The sequence below is a fragment of the Pagrus major genome, chromosome 21 (genome assembly GCF_040436345.1).
Source record: "Pagrus major chromosome 21, Pma_NU_1.0".
Classification (NCBI taxonomy): domain Eukaryota; kingdom Metazoa; phylum Chordata; class Actinopteri; order Spariformes; family Sparidae; genus Pagrus; species Pagrus major.
This window is the reverse complement of record NC_133235.1, coordinates 1949167-1972927: the sequence shown is the minus strand read 5'-3', so window position 1 is coordinate 1972927 and position 23761 is coordinate 1949167. Positions and strand designations below refer to the sequence as shown.

The 23761-nt window shown below is 40.3% G+C and overlaps 1 protein-coding gene across 1 annotated transcript in view; it reads left to right on the top strand.

Moving 5' to 3' along the window:
• LOC141016515 (xenotropic and polytropic retrovirus receptor 1 homolog) overlaps window positions 1–23761 on the top strand; it is a 96391-nt gene that overhangs the window by 59338 nt on the left and 13292 nt on the right. Inside the window, exons 8-15 of the mRNA XM_073490909.1 lie at window positions 77–166; window positions 898–995; window positions 1421–1600; window positions 3847–4012; window positions 4122–4316; window positions 4818–4984; window positions 5115–5254; window positions 6038–6259. Of these exons, the coding sequence (XP_073347010.1) occupies window positions 77–166; window positions 898–995; window positions 1421–1600; window positions 3847–4012; window positions 4122–4316; window positions 4818–4984; window positions 5115–5254; window positions 6038–6259 (1258 nt within the window). The remainder of the gene's footprint in view (window positions 1–76; window positions 167–897; window positions 996–1420; window positions 1601–3846; window positions 4013–4121; window positions 4317–4817; window positions 4985–5114; window positions 5255–6037; window positions 6260–23761) is intronic.

Genomic DNA, 23761 nt, shown 5'->3' with positions numbered 1-23761 from the left:
AGATCTGGTGCTGATGTTTATACTTGGTCTCTTTCTGTCCATCCATCACACACTCTGTCTGTCTCCCTGTCGCCAGGAGCTGTGATGATCCGTAGTGAAGATGTCTGGCCTATGGTCAGGATCTACAGAGGAGGCTTCCTTTTAATAGAATTCCTCTTCCTGTTAGGTACACACACGCATACACAGACACACACGCATACACAGTCACACACTCACACACAGTCACACACTCACACACAGTCACACAAACACACACACACACACACACACACAGTCACACACAATACGATACTGAGCTTAGGGACAAGTTTGCATTCATTGAATTTAGGAGAAGGAAGGTAAGCAAACAAGCATAGTTGTGTCCAACTAAAACTATGCATGAAAAATAAAACCATCCACAGCTGCAGTGGTGACGTCACACACTGTACAGGTTCTGTTATCACAGGTTCTGATACACACACTAGTCCCACCGTCCGTGTTCAAATGATCACACCTGATACGGCCTGAATAATACATACATAGAAATATAAATAAAAATGTTTGGCCAGCGTAAAGCTCTTCATAAATGTTCGGACTGGGCAACAAAATCAAATATCACAATATTTTTGACCAAATAACTTGATTGTGACAGAATTGTAGGGATGACTGTTGATGCTTGAAGTCGAACAGTCTGGTGAGTTCAGAGAATGACATCACTTTACTGTAATGACTAATGAGCCTTTAAAACCATGAAAAGACAACACTTTAGACATATCAACCTATAATAATATCCAGTATCTAAGACCATATAGAGTCTCATATCATGTTAATGATATCATCTGTATACTGCTCTGATCACATGACACACCAGCAGCCGTTTGTCTGTTTGTCCGTTGGTTCATTGTTTTTATCCTCCAGGCATCAACACTTACGGCTGGAGACAGGCAGGAGTCAACCATGTCCTCATTTTTGAACTCAACCCCAGAAACAACCTGTCCCACCAACATCTGTTTGAGGTATGAGCACACACACACACACACACACATACACACACACACACACACACACACACACACACACACACACACACAAACACAAACACAAACACAAACACAAACACACACACACACACACACAAACACACAATCCTCAAAGTATAGATGCAACATAAATGATGCATCAAAGAATATTTAAAGATTTAAAGGTCTGAAATTTGAATCATCTAGTGACTCTAGTTTTAGTTCTAGTTTTTACTTCCTGGAATATGACAGGTCAGCGTGTCCAGGCCATAAATACACTTGGAATATTTTTGGTGGAAAACAAGTACACTTTGTTACCAGGAGCATTTCTATGACTGAGGTTTTTATGGGAGCTAACACGTTGTGTCATTGTCCTTGTGGACATCAGAGCTGATGAATATTCTGTGTCTCTGTGTATGCAGATTGCAGGTCTGTTGGGGGTATTGTGGTGCGTCAGCCTGCTGTCCTGTCTCTTCAGTGATAGCATCCTGGTGCCAATGCAAGCTAACCCTCTGGCTCTTTACGGCCTCTTCTTCCTCTTCCTCATCAACCCCTTAAAGACCTGCTACTACAAGTCACGCTTCTGGCTGCTCAAACTCCTGGTACCATTACTCAGTTTATACAGTCTGCATTGTGTTATGTTCCTTGTACTTACTTGAAACCATTTCACACATCAACTATTTAACATGTCAGGGAAAAGGGTGCTCTCTGTTGTATCTAAGTTACGAGCAGCTGCATGAGAATTCATATTCATATTCCTTCTCTGTCCATAGAAGTCATTGACCATTGATGCGGTTCACATGCGTCTCTTATGTTCTCCTGTAGGTATCGGACCATAAATGTCAGGCTGCAGCTGACTGGCAGAAAACTTATTTTCACATTTACATACAAATGTCTTATAGGATGAAATGATGAAGTCATTATATTTTATATCCAGAAGGTCAAATGAACTGTGACATGTACTTGTATTGTATTGTATTGTATTCTGCAAAAAATGTTCTGGTCACAATTCAACGCCACAGCTCTGGAACAGCATCTTGACAGCATACAACTGCCATGTGGTGATGCTAGTCTGTTGATGAACTAATCAAATAACCAATCATTGATTTCAGCTCTACATACTGTAGATATGAATGATGATGAAATGAAGCAGTAGTAAAGCTTTCTATAAATAGAGTAATATCATGTAAACACAGTATGTAGGGCTGACGATTCACACTGCCCTTCTACTAGTCCTGGGTCAAATAGGGTAGTGTGTTTACGTTGTGGCGGTGCGGACCACACAGGGTGCCAGAAAAACACCGCAGCCAGCTGCAGGGAAAAAGTTGAAAGCGAATCAACTTTTGAAGAAACTCGACCTGATGTCACGTTGCAGAGGCCAGTCACATAGGCAGGTGATCATACCAGCAGCATGAAAGTGCACTAGTTTAAAATGCTCTTTTTACATCTGTCGAGTGGACAGTCTCTGTAGGACCAGCATGCTAGTAGCAGAGCCACATAGCAGCTTCTCCTTTGTTGTTTAAATCAGAATCAGATCAGAATCAGAAATACTTTATTATCCCTAGGGGAAATTGTTTGTGTTACAGCTGCTCCCATTCAAAATTCAGAATATGCAGAAATATTAATAATAATAATAATAATAGTAATAATAGTAATAATGATGATGATGATGATGATAATAGTAACAATAATAGTTATAATAATAATAATATCAATATCAACAAAAACAAAACAAAAATACAAGAAATGTACATATATACAGAGCAATAATGCCACACTCAGAGCGAGGAATTAAACAGTTTGATGGCCACAGGCAGGAATGATTTCCTGTGGCGCTCTGTGGTGCATCTTGGTGGGATTCAGTCTAGTGAGGAATGTACTCCTGTGGCTGACCACCACGTCATGGAGAGGATGAGAGCCATTGTCCAAGATGACATGTAATTAGGACAGCATCCTCCTCTCTGACACCACCGTCAGAGAGTCCAGCTCCATTCCCACAACGTCACTGGCCTCAGTCTTAAACATTAAAGCAAAATGATGTAACTTTTTGACCTTAAACTAACAGCTTCACAGTCATGTTGATGGTACAGTGTGTTGTAACAGGCTGAATGGTGTCTGTCACTTGTTTCTGCACTATGTAACTTCAGTGAGGATCACAGCGTTACATACATGTTTACCTCAAGACATCACATTGACATGATGTTTTGAGTTTTGTTTGTAGTCGGCACCTACATTACATCTAACAAACTATTACACACCTGGGATTTGGAATTTCTACATAATGTTGCTTTAATGGCCTTTGGCAGACTGCTTTGAGGTGCATTACTGCCATCTGCTGGACTGGCAGGTTTAAAGTTCACAACATTCCGTCCCACAAACAAACCATAGAATAAGTCTCCCACAGCGCCGCACAACCCTAAAACCACAGGGTCCCCACCAGGACTGATTTCTGTCTGAATGCTACCTCATGTTTGAACTGTCCATTGTTTCACATTCAGGCTTTTCACCTCCATACTCTCATCCCAGGATCGTCCTCACTACATCCTCTGTATGTTGTCGTGGTGCATTTGTTGTAAGACCCTTCAGGCACCTCCAGTGTGGAACTGAACAGTGTGTTTTTAAATCTTTGTTGCTTATCGGTCAGAGATGTTTCAACACCAGATTAGTTCATCACAGCACCAAAGTACCATAATATAATAACAAGACTAACTTTCAAGTGAATGATTGAATGGAAACTAGTGATGTCACTCAACCTGACTGAGCATACAAGTGATAGAAACTGCTTCAAACACTAACACTAACACTCCTGTCCTGTCCTCTCTGTCCTCTCTGTCCCCTTCTGTCCTAGTTTCGAGTGGTGACGGCTCCGTTTCATCGTGTTGGCTTCGCAGACTTCTGGCTGGCTGACCAGTTGAACTCTCTGGGGGTGGTTCTGATGGATCTGGAGTACATGATCTGTTTCTACAGTTTTGAACTGGACTGGAAAAAACATGATGGACTCATCAGCAGTTCAGGTGAGATTCAAAACAGTTGAATTCAACTTCAGGCATCCACAACACTGATCCAGTGATGACAGACCCACACACCATCATGACCACACTGTGTGCATGTCGTTCTCCGCAGGTAAAGATGTGTGTAACTCCTACTCCTATGGTGTCCGTGCAGTGATCCAGTGTCTTCCTGCTTGGTTCCGATTTGTCCAGTGTCTGCGACGTTACCGTGACACCAAACGGGCCTTCCCTCACCTGGTCAATGCTGGGAAATATTCCACTTCCTTCTTTGTTGTCACCTTTGCTGCCCTATACAGCACACATAAAGGTACACACAGCTTTACTGAAAGGTCCATTAGATAGTTCAGGCCTTTTGTATGAACCACAGCTTTTTTAGAGACTGTTTCTTCGTAATTAAGTAAGATGTTTTCACTTCCTGCCTTCTTCCCTGACTCATGTCATACAAATGATCAGAACCCAAGTTTCACAGTCACAACTCGAAAAAGCATTTTCTTCAGAAATTCATTCATTCCAGTCATTTCACCGTTCTCTGGTGTTAAGATCTCAGTTAAAGTAATCACTTCCTGCAAAGATGTTTCACATTAAAAGCCTTCTGCAAGCTGAAGGAACACAGCTCCCCTCACACAGCTGGAAGTCCATCGAGCTTAAGCACAGATCTTGTATCCAGCACACGTTACAACATGACTCTGTTATCAAGAAACTGCATTTAAATGAGCCTATTAGAAAAACAAACTGGTTGCTTTGAAACATATAAATGTGATGCTATGCTAGCTGTCTAAGCTCACACTCGTGTGTCTCTCCTCCTCAGCTGAAGCCCACGCTGACGCCCAGATCTTCTTCTACTTGTATATCAGCTGTTTAGTGGTCAGCTCATGTTACACGCTGGTCTGGGATCTGAAGATGGACTGGGGCCTGTTCGACCGCAATGCAGGGGAGAATACCTTTCTGAGAGAGGAGATAGTCTACCCACACAAGGTATTTGTGCACACAGGGGTGAAGCTCAATGTGTTACAGCAGAGTGGCTGATAGTTCGACCCTTTCAGTCCCTGAGAATATAAACTTTAATGTGATGTTGTGTTTCTTCCTGTTCTGTCTCTACATCCAGGCCTATTACTACAGTGCCATAGTGGAGGATGTGCTGTTGCGTTTCTCATGGACTTTAACTGTCACCCTCAGCACAGTGTCGGGGCTTCACGGTATCTCTGACATACTGGCCACTATACTGGCCCCAATGGAGGTCTTTAGGTAAACACACCTTCTGTCCTCCCCTGATTCATTTTCCTCTTTTTATGTATCTCCAGCCTTTCTACTCTACTGCTCCTCTTCTGTAACGTTTGCACAGTATTAATAATCAGATACAAACATGGAAATTCTCTTTCCTGCTAAACACAGCTGTGGGCCTGTGGTGAGTAAAAGAGTTAACCAAAGAGAAAACAGCTGAAAGTAGAGTTGACTTAATTTTTCATAACCTTAACATTGTTAACTCAGGGTTAACGTAAACCAGGGGCTGTATGATTCACACTGTACTTCTTAGCCCAGGGTTTAATCTAAACACACAGCTAGTGTTACAGTCTAGAATGACACATCACAACTCATTTCCTCAGCTCCCTGTTACACTGGCACCTTTTAGCCCTGTGTTTAGTCGATATTCAGGGGATAACCCCGTACAGTCGGCGCAAACCCTGCTCTGGGGAAGGGGTCAGGGTTATGCCAGTACGAGTGCTCTCTTACAGTTCTAATCGTAATGTTTAATGCTGCTGCTGCAGAATGAACCACTACTCACACTGCTTCAGCAGCTTTTTGTCTGACTACATACTTGAATTGTTCAAAACATAAATGTGGGATTTTTCATTTAACTTTATTTTTAGTTAATTGAGAAGAAAGCATGTGTGACACAGTGTGTGATGATGATTGGCTGTCATGACGATGTGGACTATTGTTATTCACCACTGTTATAAGTATGAAAATATGTGAAGTAATCTGTCAGTATAAATTGTCCAGCTGACAGCCAGTGTTTCTTCTCGCCAGACGTTTTGTGTGGAACTTCTTCCGATTGGAGAACGAGCACCTGAATAACTGTGGTGAGTTCAGGGCCGTCAGAGACATCAGTGTGGCTCCGCTCAACGCTGACGACCAGACCCTGCTGGAGCAGATGATGGACCAGGAGGATGGAGTCAGGAACCGACAAGGCAAGAAGAGCTGGAAGAGGAGCTACAGCATGAGTCTACGCAGGCCCCGCCTGGCCTCACAGTGAGTCTGAATGCCAACAGTCGGAAACATGATATGTAAATATGTGATGGTGGTGGGTTACTGCAGACTGGCTACAGATGAATAACATATTGTTAAAGCCCATATTGGGTGTAGATCTAGAAGGAACCGGGCCTTTACCCAGCAGGAAGACTGTGACATTTAATTTCCTTATGGTAAGTGTAGATCGGTCTCTGTGTGGAATGACTCGTTAATCACTTAACAGAAAATGAGTGTCTAGATTAATACACATCGATACCTGTGTAGGAGATACACTAATAATAAATGTCATTTATTAATCACTGGCGATCAATAAAACACTCGTAAATGGGGCACCACCTCCGTTGTTTATCTATTTGAATAATCCGGAGGTAATTAATCAAATTCGACTGGACAAGTTTAGCTTTGAACAATTCTAATCAATTTCAAATCAATGTATTCAATCTCATAAATGAAGCAGTGACTTCTACAGTTTCCATCGGTTCTCCACATTAAAAACAAACCTGCATAGACAACGACATACGGTTAAATATGTTTATTAACTAGATAATTCAGGGTAAATAAAAGAAATGGCAATTTAAATGAACAACAAAAGATAACAGAAAATGTGGATGATTAAGGTAATGGGATTATATGAACATGTGCGGATGGTGAAATCACGTGTCGGGTGAAAGCATTCAAATATTACTAAGTAATTTTAATACTAACGAGACCCTAACCGAATTTCTCTTAAGCTCAAAAGATGGGAACCAGAACTTAAGACACCAACTCATTTCATGTGTGTGAATCCAGCAGTGTGCAAGATGTTTAGCCTACTTTGTCTGGAGAGTTGGGAAGTCCGCGGCTTTGGGTCTTTCCTCCAAGGTTCGTAGCTCGACTGCGGGCTCGCAGTGCCGGTCCAATAGCTGGAGGGAAGTCGCGGTTCGTCCGATGTCACAGTGGGTGACGCCCTCTTTCCGATGTCGGAGGAAGAGCGCAACTCGTCCAGCACTCAGCTGATGATAATCTTGGTCCGCTGCCCAGCGGGATGGCACCGCTTGTGAGCGTTGGAGGCAGAGCCGGTCTCGGCTTGGCACAAAGTCTTTCTGTCGTTGCAAACCGCTCGCATGGTTTGTTGAAGCAGCCAGTTACTGCAAGTCTTTATCAAGGATGATGATCTTTATGAAAATGTTCTTCTTGTTGCTTCGAGTGGTGGTACTTAAGCTCTGATTCGTAAATTAATTCAACTTTCTTGAATAAAATAACTGGAGGATGAAACGCTGGCTGGGCGGATCTTCCGTTGTTACTTAATACAAGATAAATTAGATTAAATTCACTTCCTCTGAGTCAGGTTGTGATATTCAACGATATATTAAAAAAATATCAAAGCAGAACTTTGTTCTGTTAGCACTTAACAAAAGTGAAAGCACTTAAAGAAAGTGAGTCAATACCACAAATGAGAAAAATGAGAAAAATCAACACGTGGTCAATTCTGCAGAGATCGCTGTCTTGGAGCGTGTCGCAAAGTAAAGTAAAGAGTTGAAAAATTGAAAAGAAAAGAGAAGAGTTTCAAGAGTAAGTTTTAAGAATAAGAGCGCGAGTGAGAGGGATGTCTTTTTGTTTTGTTATCCCGGCTGGCAGGCGGGACTAAAGGGGCGGGCTGACAGCGTTCACGCTTTAGACGATATTATAAGTCTAAACTCACAAAACTTAATTAAACTAAACTATCGTTTTTAATGTTTCGAGATCGTGTTTCGCCTTTCCCAGAATTTCACCATGGCTTAATAGGTGGACTTTGTCTAACATGAAATAATATGACATGATTAAAATCACTTAGCATTCAAAGGGAATTAACACTTGATTAAAACATAAAAACACACTTGAATATACAGTAGAACTGATCACTTATACATATTTCTTTTAGTTCTAGCTTAATACTTGTTTAAAAAAACATATCAGAAACATTTACTGGTAATCAAGAAAAACGTATTGAACAAAGATCTCCTGGAAACATGGGAAAAACCAGTTTTATTAACTTCTTTCACTGTTTCCTAATTTGTTAAAATTAAGAGGATGAGATCCTGGTTTAATGGTTATTTAGAACTTGCTTGAGATCTGGATGAGTGCAGAAACCGTTATAGGTTGGAATGTGGCAGATAAGAGAACACATAGTCGTAAACCATCACTGAGTGTTAAGAGGAATAGAAAAACAAAGAGAAGGGCCCCAGAGTACTTTTACTCTGGAGAGTGTGTTTGTTAATTCGATCAGGAGAGACACCGAACATTAGCCGTCGTTATCTAATTTGCAATTGCAAAGATATTCAGTTATAACACATCTTTGTCACAAAACAGTTCTCTGTTCCTCTTGATGTTTTAGAGAGTTAGTTCATCTGTGATGAACCTCGATTGACCTGAAAGAAAGGAATGTATCTATCTTCTGGGGGGGAAGAGGACAAATGCTGTTGTAAAGTTGTAAATAACGATAGATGGTCTCCTGGGAATCATCTATTCGACGGTTTTATTGTAAAGACAACAACATCCTCCTTGCCAGGTGAAGAGGGGAGAGGCTCCAAGGGCCTCTTTCCTGACAACAGTCAGCTTGCAGATGAAAGGAGTAATTAATGCAAGAAACAGAACCTCAATGAAATGCGGAGGCGATGGACATGTGTTCCTATACCTGTTCCCTACCAGTCATTAGACTGAGAAGAACAGAAAATAGGAAGCTCAGTGCAATTTAACGTCGGCATCAGAACAGTTGCTATTTCACACGACCACATCACACAGCTGTTGCTATTTATAGCACCTTTACATGTGCTGATGGCGTGGTCTGATACCACCGTGTTGGTGTCATTCCTGGAACATCATAATTAATGTTTTTCCAGGATCATAATTGCAACTGGCCATCACATTGTTGTAATGTCATAACTATAAAAAACACAGATGGGAGAAGGAATCCTTTCGAACACATGTTGAACATTGGAAAACTAAACGCTGGGCTTGAGTACATCACTCTGCAGCTGAATATTGGACCAGATAGTTCTTATAGGCAGTCACACCTCCTCTGTGTTAGTGGTCAACATCAAAGCGCCTCAGGGCTGTGTGCTCAGCCCCCTCCTGTTTACACTGTACACCATGACTGCACTCCAGACATCAGGAGAACTCAAACATCAGTCATGTAGTCATGAATGATCTGGTGCTTTGTGTTTTAATTGTGTTGTATTACAGCTTGTGTTTTATATTATTCTTTCTGTATTTTCTAGTATTTAGTATTTGAGTTCGGCTATAGCTTTGGCTATAAATGCTGTAGTGTGTGGCAGGTTATGCTACATACTTGTCCCTATACAAATAAGTATTGCATAAATACATCTTGCAGAAGACAATGTACTGCTCAACCTCAGCAAAACCCAGTTTTAGGTTAATGGGAATCAACCACCACAACACCTATATTGGTCACACACATCACAACTCAAAGCACAGAAAAGGCTCGACTTCCTACAGAAACTTAGGAAGGCTGAATTCAACCGTCACAGAGGAGTGATAGAAAGCATCCTGACTGGAAACATCACAAACTGGCATGGTTCATCAAGGCCCAGGACAGGAAGGCTCTACAGCAGGTGATTAAAACCACTGGTACCATCTACAGAGCATCAGTGAGACATCTGCACAGAGCCCAAAGATACTAAAAGACAACACCCACCCAGACACAGTCTGCCTACTCTATGAAATAGTTTGTTATTTTCCTGTGTAGCATAAAGGGAATTCAACTCACGTTTCGTTTTATAACCCTGGTGTTGTAACATGACGTTTAAATGAACCTTTGAATGTTTTTATTTTTAAAACCAAACCATGGTCTCCTAAACCTTCCAGGAACAACATGTTGGTGGTGTTATCTCAATCATTGTCATTAAACATAAGCAGGATGTCCGTGATTATTCTCATATTCAACTCATATTAAACAGACTTTACACATTACTTTTCCTTCTTTTTTTTTTTCGTAATTCAAATTTTTATTGGAATTTTCAAGTTTCAAGAAAAAATACAAAACACAAAACAAAACAAAACAAAAAGAGATCGATAGTACATGGCTTCCACAAACCCCCCAAACCCCCTCCGATCATGGCACGGACATCACAAGACATGGCATATGAAAATCAAATGACAAAACACCCAAATAAAAATAAAAATACAGACATGCTGTCCACATGTAAGCCAGAATCTAGTTCACAGTTTCATGGCATGAAAAATAAAATAGTCTGTCACTGAGGGATCTTAGTCCTTGCTGAGTTCAAACCAGGGTCTTCCTCCTCTATTAATCTGTTGATCATGGACTCATAAGATGCAGTCTCAACCATTGCGTCCACCCACTCTTTCATATTTGGACGTTTAACTGTTTTCCAATGTCTCAAAATGATTCTCAATGCAGTGATCAAACCGACCATAATAACAGAAAAGGTACCTTTTGAAATGTTAGGTATTCGGGATTTGTCCCCTAATAAACATAATTCAGGGTTCAGAGGTATCGCTGAACCGAGCCAGCCACTCAAAACCTCTACAACTTTAACCCAAAACGGTATCACTAGGGCACACTCCCACATACAGTGTAGAAAAGTTCCCACCTCTGTCTTACATTTCCAACACAGGTTGTCATTCATCAGTTTCATCCTGTGAAGTCTCATTGGAGGGTGGTAATATCGATGTGTATCTTATACTGTATGAACTTTCCTCTTGCCTCTCTCACATATTTTCCACACTCTGACAAAATCTCCAACCATTTCTCCTGTGTAAAACCTACAGTGGTATGCAAAAGTTTGGGCACCCCTTAGGAAAATCACTGCATCAGTTTGTCACTTGCTGAGCTTTTGAAGCAGCAACTTCATTTTAACATATGTTATACCTTATGGAAACAGAAACATCTCAGTAGTGAAATCATTTTTATTGGTCCAACAGAAACATTTTTATGTGCATTTAAACAAAAATAGGCATGTGCATAAATTTGGGCACCCTTTTAATCGCATTCATTTCAAGACCTGTAGGGATTTATAGCTGACAGGTTGCAGCAAAAAAAATCTTTTGATTGGCTCGTGAGACCTTCAATTAAAAAGACAGGTGGAACCAATCATGAAAAAGGCTGTTTAACATAAGTAATTGCTGGCTGTGCTTGTCCTAGGTTCTTTCTGAGAGTGTGGCAACATGGGGGCCTCTAAATAACTCTCCACTGACAAGATAATTCATTATTATGAATTAGGAGAAGGGTACAAGAAATTATCTGGAAGGTTTGGACTGTCTGTCTCCACAGTCAGAAATGTAGTGCAGAAATGGAAAGCCACAAGAACAGTCCTTGTGAAGGAAAGATGTGGTAGGCCGAAAAAAATACAGGAAAGGCACAGGCGAAGGATGGTTAGAATGGTCACAGAAAAGCCACAGACCACCTCCAGAGAACTACAAGAACATCTGGCTGCTAATGGTGTAGTTGTTCATCGTTCCACAATCCAGCGTACTTTGCACCAGGAAAAGCTCATTGCAAGGGTGATGCGCAAAAAGCCTTTCCTGAGTGTTCCTCACAAGAAGAGTCGCATGAGGTATGCAAAAGCACATCTGGACAAGCCAGAAGCATTTTGGAAAAAATACTGTGGTCAGATGAGACTAAGATAGAGTTATTTGGTCAGAACAAGAGGAGGTATGCATGTTGAAAAAAACACACTGCATTCCATGAGAAGAACTTATTGCCTACTGTGAAATTTGGTGGAGGGTAGGGATGTAACGGTTACCGGTGTCACGGTAAACCACGGTAAAATTCCCGACGGTGAAGGTTACCGTTTAAGTTTTAATTACCATGGTAACCGACGCGGTCAATAACCACGGTGTGGAAAACTCGCGAGATACTTTATCCAAGTCTCCCTACGCAGGCGCAGTGTGCAACATGCGCTTGTTATGTAGTGAAGAAGACATGGCGGAGGGAGGACGTGACAGTAGCGGCCCTCAAGGCATTTTTCCGCCTTCAAAGAGAACCAAATCTGAAGTCTGGGCGTGTTTTGGTTATTATAAGAATGCTCAGGGACAGCTGGTCGAGGATGGCAGCCCTATCTGCAGGAGCTGCAAGAAGAAAGTTGTTGCGAGGGGCGGCAACACATCCAATTTACTTACTCATTTGCGCGACCATCACCCTCAACTGTTCAGTGAATGCAAGGTAAATTAACCTTAAGCTTGGGTGCATGATGTGTGTATGTCGAGTTTTCTCTGTCTAATTTGCTGTTGTCACTAATGTAAACTGACCAGATAGTGGTATAACTGAACGAAGTTGAACCGTGTTTTTGCACGTTATCTGAACCGCTTATTAATTGTAGATTTCACTTTTTAAAGTCGACCTAATAATTCCCCAGATATTGATGCAGAGCTGCAGTGAGGAGGATTTGAGACAAACACGTACTGGGTGGACTGAGTTAGTGAATGCAAACTGAATGAGATGACTGACTTTCATCTCAGCTCCGTTCACCGGAGCAGCGTCTACCTGTGGCTCAGCAGCCATTAGACCAATCAGATTGACCGAGTCCATTGACAACAGACGAGCAAGCAGACAGAGACAGACAGCCAATATATATAAGTAATATCAGAAATATATAATACTTGTGGATTATTTGTAGAATAGACTATATATAAAGAATAATATAAAATGGTGACTATAACAAGTGTCTAGATAGAGATAAGAGCCAAAATAGAGTATTCATAATTAATTTAACAATAATCCTTTTTGTTTTGATCTAAAAGATTATCCAACCTGTTTCTCACAAAAGTGATATGATCTAGATTGTGAGTTTTGTGATCTGTTGGTTGCACCCTTAGTATTAAGTAACAATGACAGTAATAATTAATAATGACATTTTCTATTCATTTTTTTCACAGAGAGGGTCTGCTGGCCAATCCAGTGCTACTGCCAGTACATCTCATTCTACCTCTGTAACACAGACATTAAAGGACGCATTTCAAAAACAGGCTGCTTATACCCTAAGCCTTTTAATATATAATAAATCTATTTAAATATAAATCTTGGTGAAATTATTTCAATTTATCAGTGTATCAGTGTTTTTTCAACATTTTGAAGACATTTTAAAAATACCGCGGTATACCGATAACCGTGATAATTTTGGTCACTATTACCGTGGTGTGAAATTTTCATACCGTTACATCCCTAGTTAGGGTCTATCATGTTATGGGGCTGCGTGGCTAACACAGGTACTGGAAACCTTGTTAAAGTTGAGGGCCACATGAATTCCTCTCAGTATCAGCAGATTCTTGACAAGAATGTTTAAGAGTCAGTCACAAAGTTGAAGCTACGCTGGGGTTGGATTTTTCAGCAGGACAATGATCCTAAGCACTGTTCAAAAACCACCAAGGAATTCATGCAGAAGCACAAATACAATGTTCTGGAATGACCATCCCAGTCCCCAGACCTTAACATCATTGAAAATGTATGGATTGATTTGAAGCAGACTGTCTACGCACGGAAGCCAAGAAACCTGACTGAACTGGAGGCGTTTTGTATGGAGGAATGGGCCAAAATACCACCTGCCAGACTTCAGGGACTTGTCTGTGGCTATAGGAGGCGTCTACAGGCTGTTATTGCAGAAAAAGGAGGCTCTACTAAATATTAATGGAATTATTTCTTTGGGGTGCCCAAATTTATGCACATGCCTATTTTTTTTTAAATGCACATAAAAATGTTTCTGTTGGACCAATAAAAATGATTTAACTACTGAGATGTTTCTGTTTCCATAAGGTATAACATATGTTAAAATGAAGTTGCTGCTTCAAAAGCTCAGCAAGTGACAAACTGATGCAGTGAATTTCCTAAGGGGTGCCCAAACTTTTGCATACCACTGTATTCTCAAATCCCTCTGCCACAGCTTCACATTAGATGATTCACCACTTCCCCAATAGTTAATTAAGTTATAAAATAGTGAAGCTGCATGGTATTCTTATAAACAAAAAATATATAAAATCCAATACACAACGACAAGATCAACATCAGCTTCAGGGGCACATCAATATTGAAATAATTATCAGCCATGTTCATATTACAGGTTTATCAGTCAGTGTGATATATGTCCAGAAATTATCCCATGCTGGTGCTTTACCCTTTTTCACAACATTTATCCTTATGTATTTTAGTCCAAATTTCTTTGGAGTGTGACATGATAGGATTGGGTAGGTCAAGTGAAGACTGGGAGAGTCTGTCTATAGGCAAAAATGGAGATGCCAACTTATTTTCAATAGCAACCCAATCTAATTTATTATCTTTAGTCCAGTGTTTGTCTATTTTGGCCATTTCGAAGGAAATGTAATATAATCTTGGGTCCGGCAATCCCAGTCCTCCTTTATCTCTAGGTGAGCACATTTTGCTAAGCTTAATTCTGGGTCTTTTCCCCTCCCATAAGAAGTCTTTAATTATCGTGTCATATCGTTTAAAAAACTGGGGAGATATAGTAACTGGTACCATCATAAGTATATAGTTGAATTGTGGTGAGATCACCATTTTTATGACATTAACCTTTCCCCATAATGTAAGCCTGATTTTTCCCCATTTATCTAAATTGGTTTTTATTTTTGTAGTACCGGTTCAAAGGTCAATGCCAGCATTTCTTCCACATCCTGGCTTAGTTTTATTCCCAGATATTTCATCCCTTTTGGTACCCATTTAAACCCAAAATTTGTCACTGAATTCAAATGGCATAATCCCGAGATAGGCATGGCCTCTGACTTTGTCCAATTAATCTTGTATCCTGATAATATGGAATATGAATTTATTGTTTCCATTAAGTGGGGTATTGAATTCAGTGGGTCTTTTTACCAGCATAATATCATCCGCATACAATAGCAATTTGTGCTCCTTCCCGCCCACATCCACCCCCTTAATATTTCCATTCCTTCTTATAGCAATAGCCAGAGGTTCCAATAAGATATTGAACAATAATGGGGATAAAGGACAGCCCTGACGGGTTCCTCTAGTGAGGTTGAATAGGGGTGATATTAAACCGTTCGTTATCACCGCCGCCTTTGGGCTTTTATATAGTGTGTTTATCCAGCTAATAAATGTTTGTCCAACTCCAACATGCGATAAGGCTGCAAACAAGAATTCCCACTGAACCCGGTCGAATGCCTTCTCAGCGTCTAGTGAGAAGTCAACGACCGAATCTGTTCCTGTCCTATTGGACTATATCAAGTGTAAAAGTCTTCTCATATTGTCGGTGGATGACCTATTTTTCATAAATCCCACCTGATCAGGGCGTATGATGCTTGGTAATGCACTTTCCAGACGTAAGGCCAAAATCTTGGTTAAAATTTTGCAATCCAGGTTGATTAAACTCAGAGGTCTATAATTTGCAGGGTCTTGCTGTATCCCTGTCTTTTTTAGGTATAACAGATATCAAGGCCTCGTAGAATGTTGGAGGGAGAGTTCCTAATGTGAAAGCTTCATTATATACATCTTTTAATATTGGTGCCATGATATCTATATATTGCTTATAATACTCTGCCAGAAATCCATCCACGCCAGGCGACTTCCCTGTTTTCATGCATGAAACAGCCCTCCTGATTTCGTTCTCTGTTATTGGGCTGTCCAGACACTCAATCTGTTCGGTTGACAGTTTAGGCATATTGATGTTTGTAAAGAAGTCTGTCAATTCATCCTGTTGAGGATTAATGTCCAATGTGTGTAAATCTTTATAGAACTGTTGTAGAACCTCATTTATTTCCTTTGTTGAGGAGGCTAATGTATTGCCTTTTTTAATTGCCGGAATCACATTATCAGAATTTTGCTGCTTTAGTCTAGCAAGTAGCTTGCCTGTTTTCTCTCCTCCTTCATAAAATGTTGTCCCAAGCCTAAATAAAGCATATTCTACTTTTTTATTATAGATTCCTGCAGCTGGAACTTAAGCTTACATACATGTTGATATAGTTTATCCAAAAAATGTGTTGATAATTCCATTTCCTGATTTTTGATCACAATTTCCAATTCCGTTATCTTTTTCATATTCTCTTTTTTCTTTTTAGATGAATGTGCTATAATTTTCCCTCTAATATAAGCCTTAGATGCCTCCCATTCCATTGCTTTTGTGTCGGTGCTGCCAGCATTAATTTCAAAAAAAGATTTAATATCCTCCTTCAACAGGAGATTAAAGTTCTCATCTTGTATTAACAAAGTATTCATTCCCCATCTACCTTTTTTCTCTACATCAGTATTTATATCAATGCCGAGCTCTACTGGAGCATGGTCCGAGAGGGCCATTGCATTTATTTTACACGTCACAAGTTGTTTTATAATGGTGTTTGAAATCAAAAACATGTGGATCCTAGAATAAGATTTTTGGCAGTGTGAGAAGAAAGTGTAGTCCCTTCCAGTAGGATTTATCAATCGCCATATATCGACCAACCCTACATCCTCGTTTATCATATGTATTGCAGCTCTATCCTTAGGCGTCAGAGGGCCCCTATATTTGCTTCTATCTAGACAGGGATCTAAAACTTGATTAAAGTCTCCTGCCAAGATAATAATCTTGGCAGGAGACTTTAATCAAGTTTTCTCCCAACGTCTTATTCACATCATGAAAAAAGTGTGGATCACCTTTATTCGGTGCGTAAATATTGCACAATATTGTCCTGGAACCGTTAATCAGTGCTTGAATACACACCATTCTGCCTTCTTTTTTTTTGTAATGAACATTTTTATTGAAGTTTAACACACAAATAATACAGACAGGGAGAGATTAATTCACTCAATCAGGGAGCCATCAAGGCCAGAGATTTACTCCCTAAATTTTTTGTAAATGAGTTGAGTATAAAAACAAAAACAAAACAAATGAAACAACAAAACAAAACAAACAAAAACATAGACCACCACACTGATACTTCTCAATAGATAAGCAAAACAAATCATTGACAGCATTGCATTATCAAGGCAACCATTAATTTACAGACAGACAGTCAGTAAAAGGGCTCCAAGTAAACATATATTGATCCAGTTTGTCCAGTAGGGAGTATGTCACCCTCTCGTAAGCAGCTAGCTGTGCCATTGTTGTAGTCCAGTCTTCATAAGGAGGTGGGTATTTTTTCCTCCAGTGTCTTAGTAGATCCGTTTAGCTGTTGTGAGAGCCAAAATAATCCATCTTTTCTCAAAACACGAAAAGTCATTGTCCTGAAGCTCAGTGGTCGATCCCAAGATAGACAGTTTTGCAGAGATTTGGAACTTTTTGTGCAGGACTTCAAATATAATCTGATGAATGTTATTCCACCAGTCCTTAAGTGCTGGACATGTACAGAGTATATGTAGTATAGAGGCACCACTCCCGTCACATCTCCAGCAAGAGTCTACTGGTATTCCATTTATAAAGTTGTTGTGGCGTCGATGCCATCTATGTATTATTTTCAGTTGAATAAACCTATCACCCATTTCCTTCTACATTGTATTAATGTTATTTAAACATGACTTCCAATCCTCTGGAGATATGTCTATAGCCAAGTCCCCTGCCCAGTGTTTCTTACCCTTGAGCAAAGGGCCACATAATTGTTCCTGTAATAAACCATTGATCTTAAGAGTAATGCCCCTACCTGAACTTGATCTAATCAGCTGTTCTTCAATTGGGCTGCTCGTAGGGCAGGTAAGCGGGCCTCCTAACCATTTAGACAGGGTGCTTTGCATTTGGACATACCTCCAGTATTGATTATGTAGTAATTTGTATCAATCCACTTTTTGGTTAAAGCTTAAAAATTGCTTGGTATTGCTATCAAATAAATGTAAAATATAGGTTATCCCTGCTTTTTGCCAAATAGTCCAGTTAACTGTTTTGTTTCCAATCAGAATTTGCTTGTTATTCCATAGAGATTTGAAAAAGTCCCAATGGCCTGCTCTATGTAGTTTATGCCACATTAAAGGAATAGTTCACTCTAGAATGAAATTCAGTCATTATCGACTCACCCACATGCTGATAAGAAGTCCGGTGTAGTTTCTTATTCCTCAAAGTGCAGCTGGAGACCCGCGGGGCTACCCTCCGGCAACAGTAATCCATATAACGAGCGTCAATTGTGCCTGAGAGGAAAAGGTCCATAAAACTACACAAAAACTTTGTAATACTGCTCGTCCGCTGCAATCCAAGTGTCCTGAAGTGGCGACATCCAGAGTTTACTCGAAATAACGTCATTTAGTACATTTTTCTAGCCTAAACGGTCACTATATTATATTTGCCTGGAGGCACGCTCCCACGTTCACGCAATAATAGGGTTATCATTCTGTAATGGCAATTTTGTACTAAATAACTCCACTTACTTCAGCCTCTATTTGGAACCAACTTGGCTTATCTCCTGCCTTGTCATTAGGTAACCATGTTCTTATGTGTTTCATATTGAAAGCCCAGCAGTACCATCTGAAGTTGGGAAGAGAAAATCCCCCTCTTTTCGTGTGGGCCTGTAATTTCTTTATTCCTAAACGGTGATGTGAATTGCCCAGGGAAAATCTAAAACGAGGGTGTCAAAATCTCTAAAATAGGACTCGAGAATATTCAGAGGAAAGTGAGATAGTATGTAATAAATCACAGGTGCAGTCATCATTTTAACAGTGTATTTTTCCCCAGAGCAAAAGGTGGATTTTAGTCCACCTGCCAAAATCTGATTTCATTTTCTGAAGCAGTAGGTTAATGTTCTCTCGGACCATATCTTTATAATCAGGAGTTATTTGAATGCCTAAATATTTGATACCTTTTGAAGCCCAGCGAAATTTCCACTGATGGACTCGGGTAGATGGGCAATAGCCTGATATAGGCATGGCCTCAGATTTGTCCCAATTGATGCGATATCCAGATAACAATGTGAACTCTTCAATACAGTTTAATAAAGTGGGTACAGATTTTTCTGGTTGCGTTAGTAGTACTAACATATCATCTGCGTACAGTAAAAGTTTGTGATGGATACTGCCCACTGTGATCCCGTGTATATCTGAATTATTCCTCAGTTTCTGCGCTAAAGGCTCCAAGGCAAGCCCGGACTTAAGGGGCAACCTTGTCTTGTGCACCTATGCAGCTGGAATGGATTAGATATAAGACCATTTGTCAAAACACAAGCATAGAGAGTATTATATGAAGTTTTGATCCATGTAATAATATTCTGCTCAAAGCCGAATCTTTCAAGTGTTTCGAAAAGATAAGTCCATTTGACGCAATTGAAAGCCTTAGCTAGTGACAAAGCGATTATTGGATGGATGGAGTCGTATACTAAATACTGTAAATTGACTAGCTGTCTAATATTATCGGAGCTATAGCGATTTGGGATGAAGCCTGATTGGTCTATGTGAATTATACTTCCAATGACTTTTGACAAGCGATTTGCTAATACCTTTGCTAAGATCTTTTGATCACAGTTTAGTAAGGAAATAGGTCGATAGCCACTAGGATCTAAATCATCTTTCCCCTTTTTGTGAATGAAAGATATAACTGCAGTGTGCATAGACTGTGGTAAGGTGCCAGCCTGCCATGTTCTATAAAAATCAGCAGGCAGTCCATCTAGCCGGGAGATTTATTTGGTGGCATGCTTGTGATTGCTTGAGAGACCTCCTCTATTTTTTTTGGCGCTTCTAAAAAGTTTCTGTCTCTGTCAGTTAATTGTGGGAGATTAAGATCAGCAAAAAAACTATCAAATTTCTGTTTATCCATATCACATTGTGATGAATAAATAGTGTTATAAAAGGATCTAAAACTTTCATTTATCTGCTTAGAGGAGGTAGAGATATGGCCATCTGGCTGTCGCGTGCCAGCTACATGGTTCATACTGTCCTGTTGCTTTAAGCGGTAGGCCAGTAGGCGGCCAGGCCTTTCACCCATTTCCCAGTATGCCTGTTTGGTTCGAAACAAGGCATATTCGGCTTTTTTATAGTATAATTTATTTTATTGAAATTTAGTGGCAATTATCTTGTTTAGTGGGGACCTGTCCCCGGTCCGAGAATATGAGACTTGAAGCATTTTAAGTTCACTGTCTAATTTGTTGAATTTCTCATTAGCTAATCTCTTTCTGAAAGAGGCATAAGAGATAATTCTCCCCCTTAAATAAGCTTTCAAAGTATCCCACCAAATAGAAATTGTGCTATTCTGCTTACTATTTGTTTCCTTAAATGTGATGTTTCATTCCGTATCATCTCGAGGAATGAGTTATCTTTCCTTAGGGATACGTTTAGGCGCCATCTCCGGCTTTTAGGTGCCTGTGAAAATTTTGTTAGGCAGAGGAAAACCAGGGCATGATCTGAAATGATTATATTACCTATATCCAAGCTAAGAGAATAATCAACTAATGATTGAAAAAATTAAAAAATAATCAATCCTTGTGTAGACATTGTGGGGAGAAGAAAAAAACGAATAATCTCTTCCATCTGGGGACATTAATCTCCAAATATCTTTTAGACCAAAGTCATTGGCAAGCTGTCTGATGGCAGCCGCTGATCTGCTTTCTGTATTGCATCTAGGCAATGATCTGTCAAGATCTTGATCCAGTATCAAGTATTATCTGAATATCACCGAGGTCCAAGAGAAGTTGTGATAAGTTGTGAAAAAATTTTGGGTTATCGAAATTGGATGCGTAGATATTGCAAAGAGCAATTGGTGTATCCAGTAGTTGACCGTACACTATCACATATCGACCATCTGAGTCTGTTAGCACATCTGTTTCATTAGAGTTAACTGCCTTATTAATCAAACTGGAAACCCCTCTGCTTTTGCCAGTTCCTGGGCTTGAGAAAACCTTCCCCACCCATGAGCACCTCAGTTTCAAGGATTCTTTCATGTTTAGATGTGTTTCCTGGACAAAGACTATATCGACTTTAGATGATTTCAAATATGTCAGGATTTTCTTTTTCTTAATTACATTGTTAAGGCCCTTAAGGTTCCAACTGGCAATTTTCAAATCAGTTATGCTAGCCATGAAGTAGTAAAGCGTACATAGATCTTGTGTGCATTATTACTACCAAAATAGCACAGTGTGGTGGCAAACAAATATTACAGACATAAAAAAAAAAACTATGTACAAACCCAGTCAGATTCAAAAGACTGGGACATAAGCATGTAAACCAGGTCATAAACTCACTAAAACTAGGAAACCTTGAACTGTTACCTGGCTGTATTAAATGGAGAGTATCAAAACTTAAATAAAGCTCCTCATTAATTGTGTAAAGTAGAAAATTTAAAAGAGAAAAAGAAAAAAAGAAACCAAAAAAAGAAAGCCTTAAATATGGCCTTCCTGAGTCTCTATTGTATGGGATGGGAGCTATTATAACACTTAAGGCTAACCAAGAAAATCTGACTTACTGCTGCCTAGGTTACACGTAAATAGGTGGAGTATAATAGAACAGCAGAGGAAGTATTGTCAGAAGAAGAGAGAAAAGAAAAAGTCAAAGAAAATTGACAGGCTCCATTGATATGTAGCAGTATCAGCATAACAATCATTACAACATAATTAGGAGCCTATCAGGGTTTGATTATTTACCCCAAGCTTTGTCCTTACCTCAGCTCTCCTTTATAATCTTCCTCTTGACGAACTCCGATGCTTCTTCGGGCGAGATGAAACGATGAAGCGCTCTGTTATGTTTCATCTCCAGGGTGGCGGGGAAGCGGAGCATGTATTCGACTCCTCTGTTCTTCAGATCAGTCTTAACTTGTTTGAAGGACACCTTCTGCTCCATGGTCTGCTTAGAGTAGTCCAGAAAAAACATGATCCTGGCTCCTTGCCACATGATCTGACCTTTTTCCCTGGCTGCTCGAAGTATCTCCTCTTTCACCTGGTAACGGAGTATGTTGACCATCACGGGCCGTGGTCGGTCCCCCCCTCTCTGTTCTCGTCTCAGCGGGCCAGTGGGAACTCGATGTGCGCGCTGTATCTCCAGTGTCGGGAATCGATGCTCCAGCATGATTGGGATTTCTTGTTGTAAAAACTGAATCATGTCATTCCCTTCTTTTAGCTCCGGTATGCCCAGGAATTTGACATTGCAGCGTTGTCCTCTATTATCCAAATCCTTGACGCGCTCTTGAAGTTGTTGTTTTTTCTCCTGGAAGGCTTTGACATGCTGTTTGGATGTGTCAGCGGCGCTTCCCAGTGCAGCAACCCATTCTTCTGCCTCATCCATGTGCGAGCTTAGCGTGCTAATCTTCCCTTCAATGTCCTCCACAGTAGCCTTAATTTCCTTTGTATCCTGCTTAATGTTCTGTGTGGACATACGGATTGCTCTTATCTCTGTGGTGAGGAAGCTCAGTGAGGGCTCCTCAGCGGCTGCACTTGATTTAGCTGGCGTGTCGTCTGAAGGCCTGCTAACGAAAGTGTCCATTTTCTTGCTAGCTCTCGCCGACCGTGGCAGTGGTGAATCTTTGAGGCGCTGAAGCTTCCGGAGTTCTCAACTAGACATTTGTATCTTGTCTCGAAGAGAAGAAAATATATCCCCGTTACTGAGCCACTATATATTGTGTAAAATAATGGGAATAATTATAGTTTTGTTTTTTGTGTCGGGTTTTTTGTGTCAACTCTCTATGCCGCCATCTCTATCAAGAGCCCACGTGATCCTCCATTCTGCCTTCTTAATCCTTTATCTCCTTGAGTAAAATAAGACTTAAATTTTTGTTTATCAATATTATTACTCCATTCTGCTTACTGGAGAAGGAGCTATGAAAAGCATGTCCAACCCAACTCCATTTCAGTTTCAGTGCCTCTCCTTCTAGAGTGCGTTTTCTGGAGAAAAGCTATGTCCGCCTTATTATGCTTCAGATAAGTCAACACCTTCCCTCTCTTAACAGGATTCCCACATCCGTTGATATTCCAACTTATGCAGTGAACATGGTGCCTAGTCATATTTTGCATGTGAATAATAGTCTATGCCTGTTGAGACTAAGTTTAGATCAATATTAGTTATGTCCCCCACTAGCGCCTCTTGTAATTGCCATGACTCGTTTGTGTCATTTATACTTTCATCTGTCATCACCAAATGTAGCTTAATACACAACTTACGTGTAACAGAGTAAGCCATAACACTTCTAAAAAAGGAAACACATAAAAAAAAAAAGAACAAAGAATAAACTCCTAACTTAGAATAAGCCCACATAACACTTGGGGCCTCTGGCTTTCCTCCAGCCATATAAAACGAACAAAAAAACAAAAAAGAAACCTAAGGCTTAGGTCCATGGTGTAACGTACACCCAGCCAGAAGAAGCTCGCTCTCCGGCTTTGTTGCTCAGGCAGCACAAAATCAAACTCACTCCCACCTCTTTAAGACATTGTCCACTCTTAAATCTATTTTTCTTTGTATTGTCCAAGTCAGTCTTCGCTGTACGGCACTTCTCTTAACAGACATATCCTTTCAGCTCAACCATCTGTATTGGAGTTAATCCTGATGAACTTCTCTTTAGCGCTTGTGAAGCTTTGGTTCTTCCCCTTCCACGTGAATCGCGGGGACGCTGGATGAGCCAGTGTGTATCTCACGCTGAGCCGCTGCAGCGCATTCTTCACGGTTGT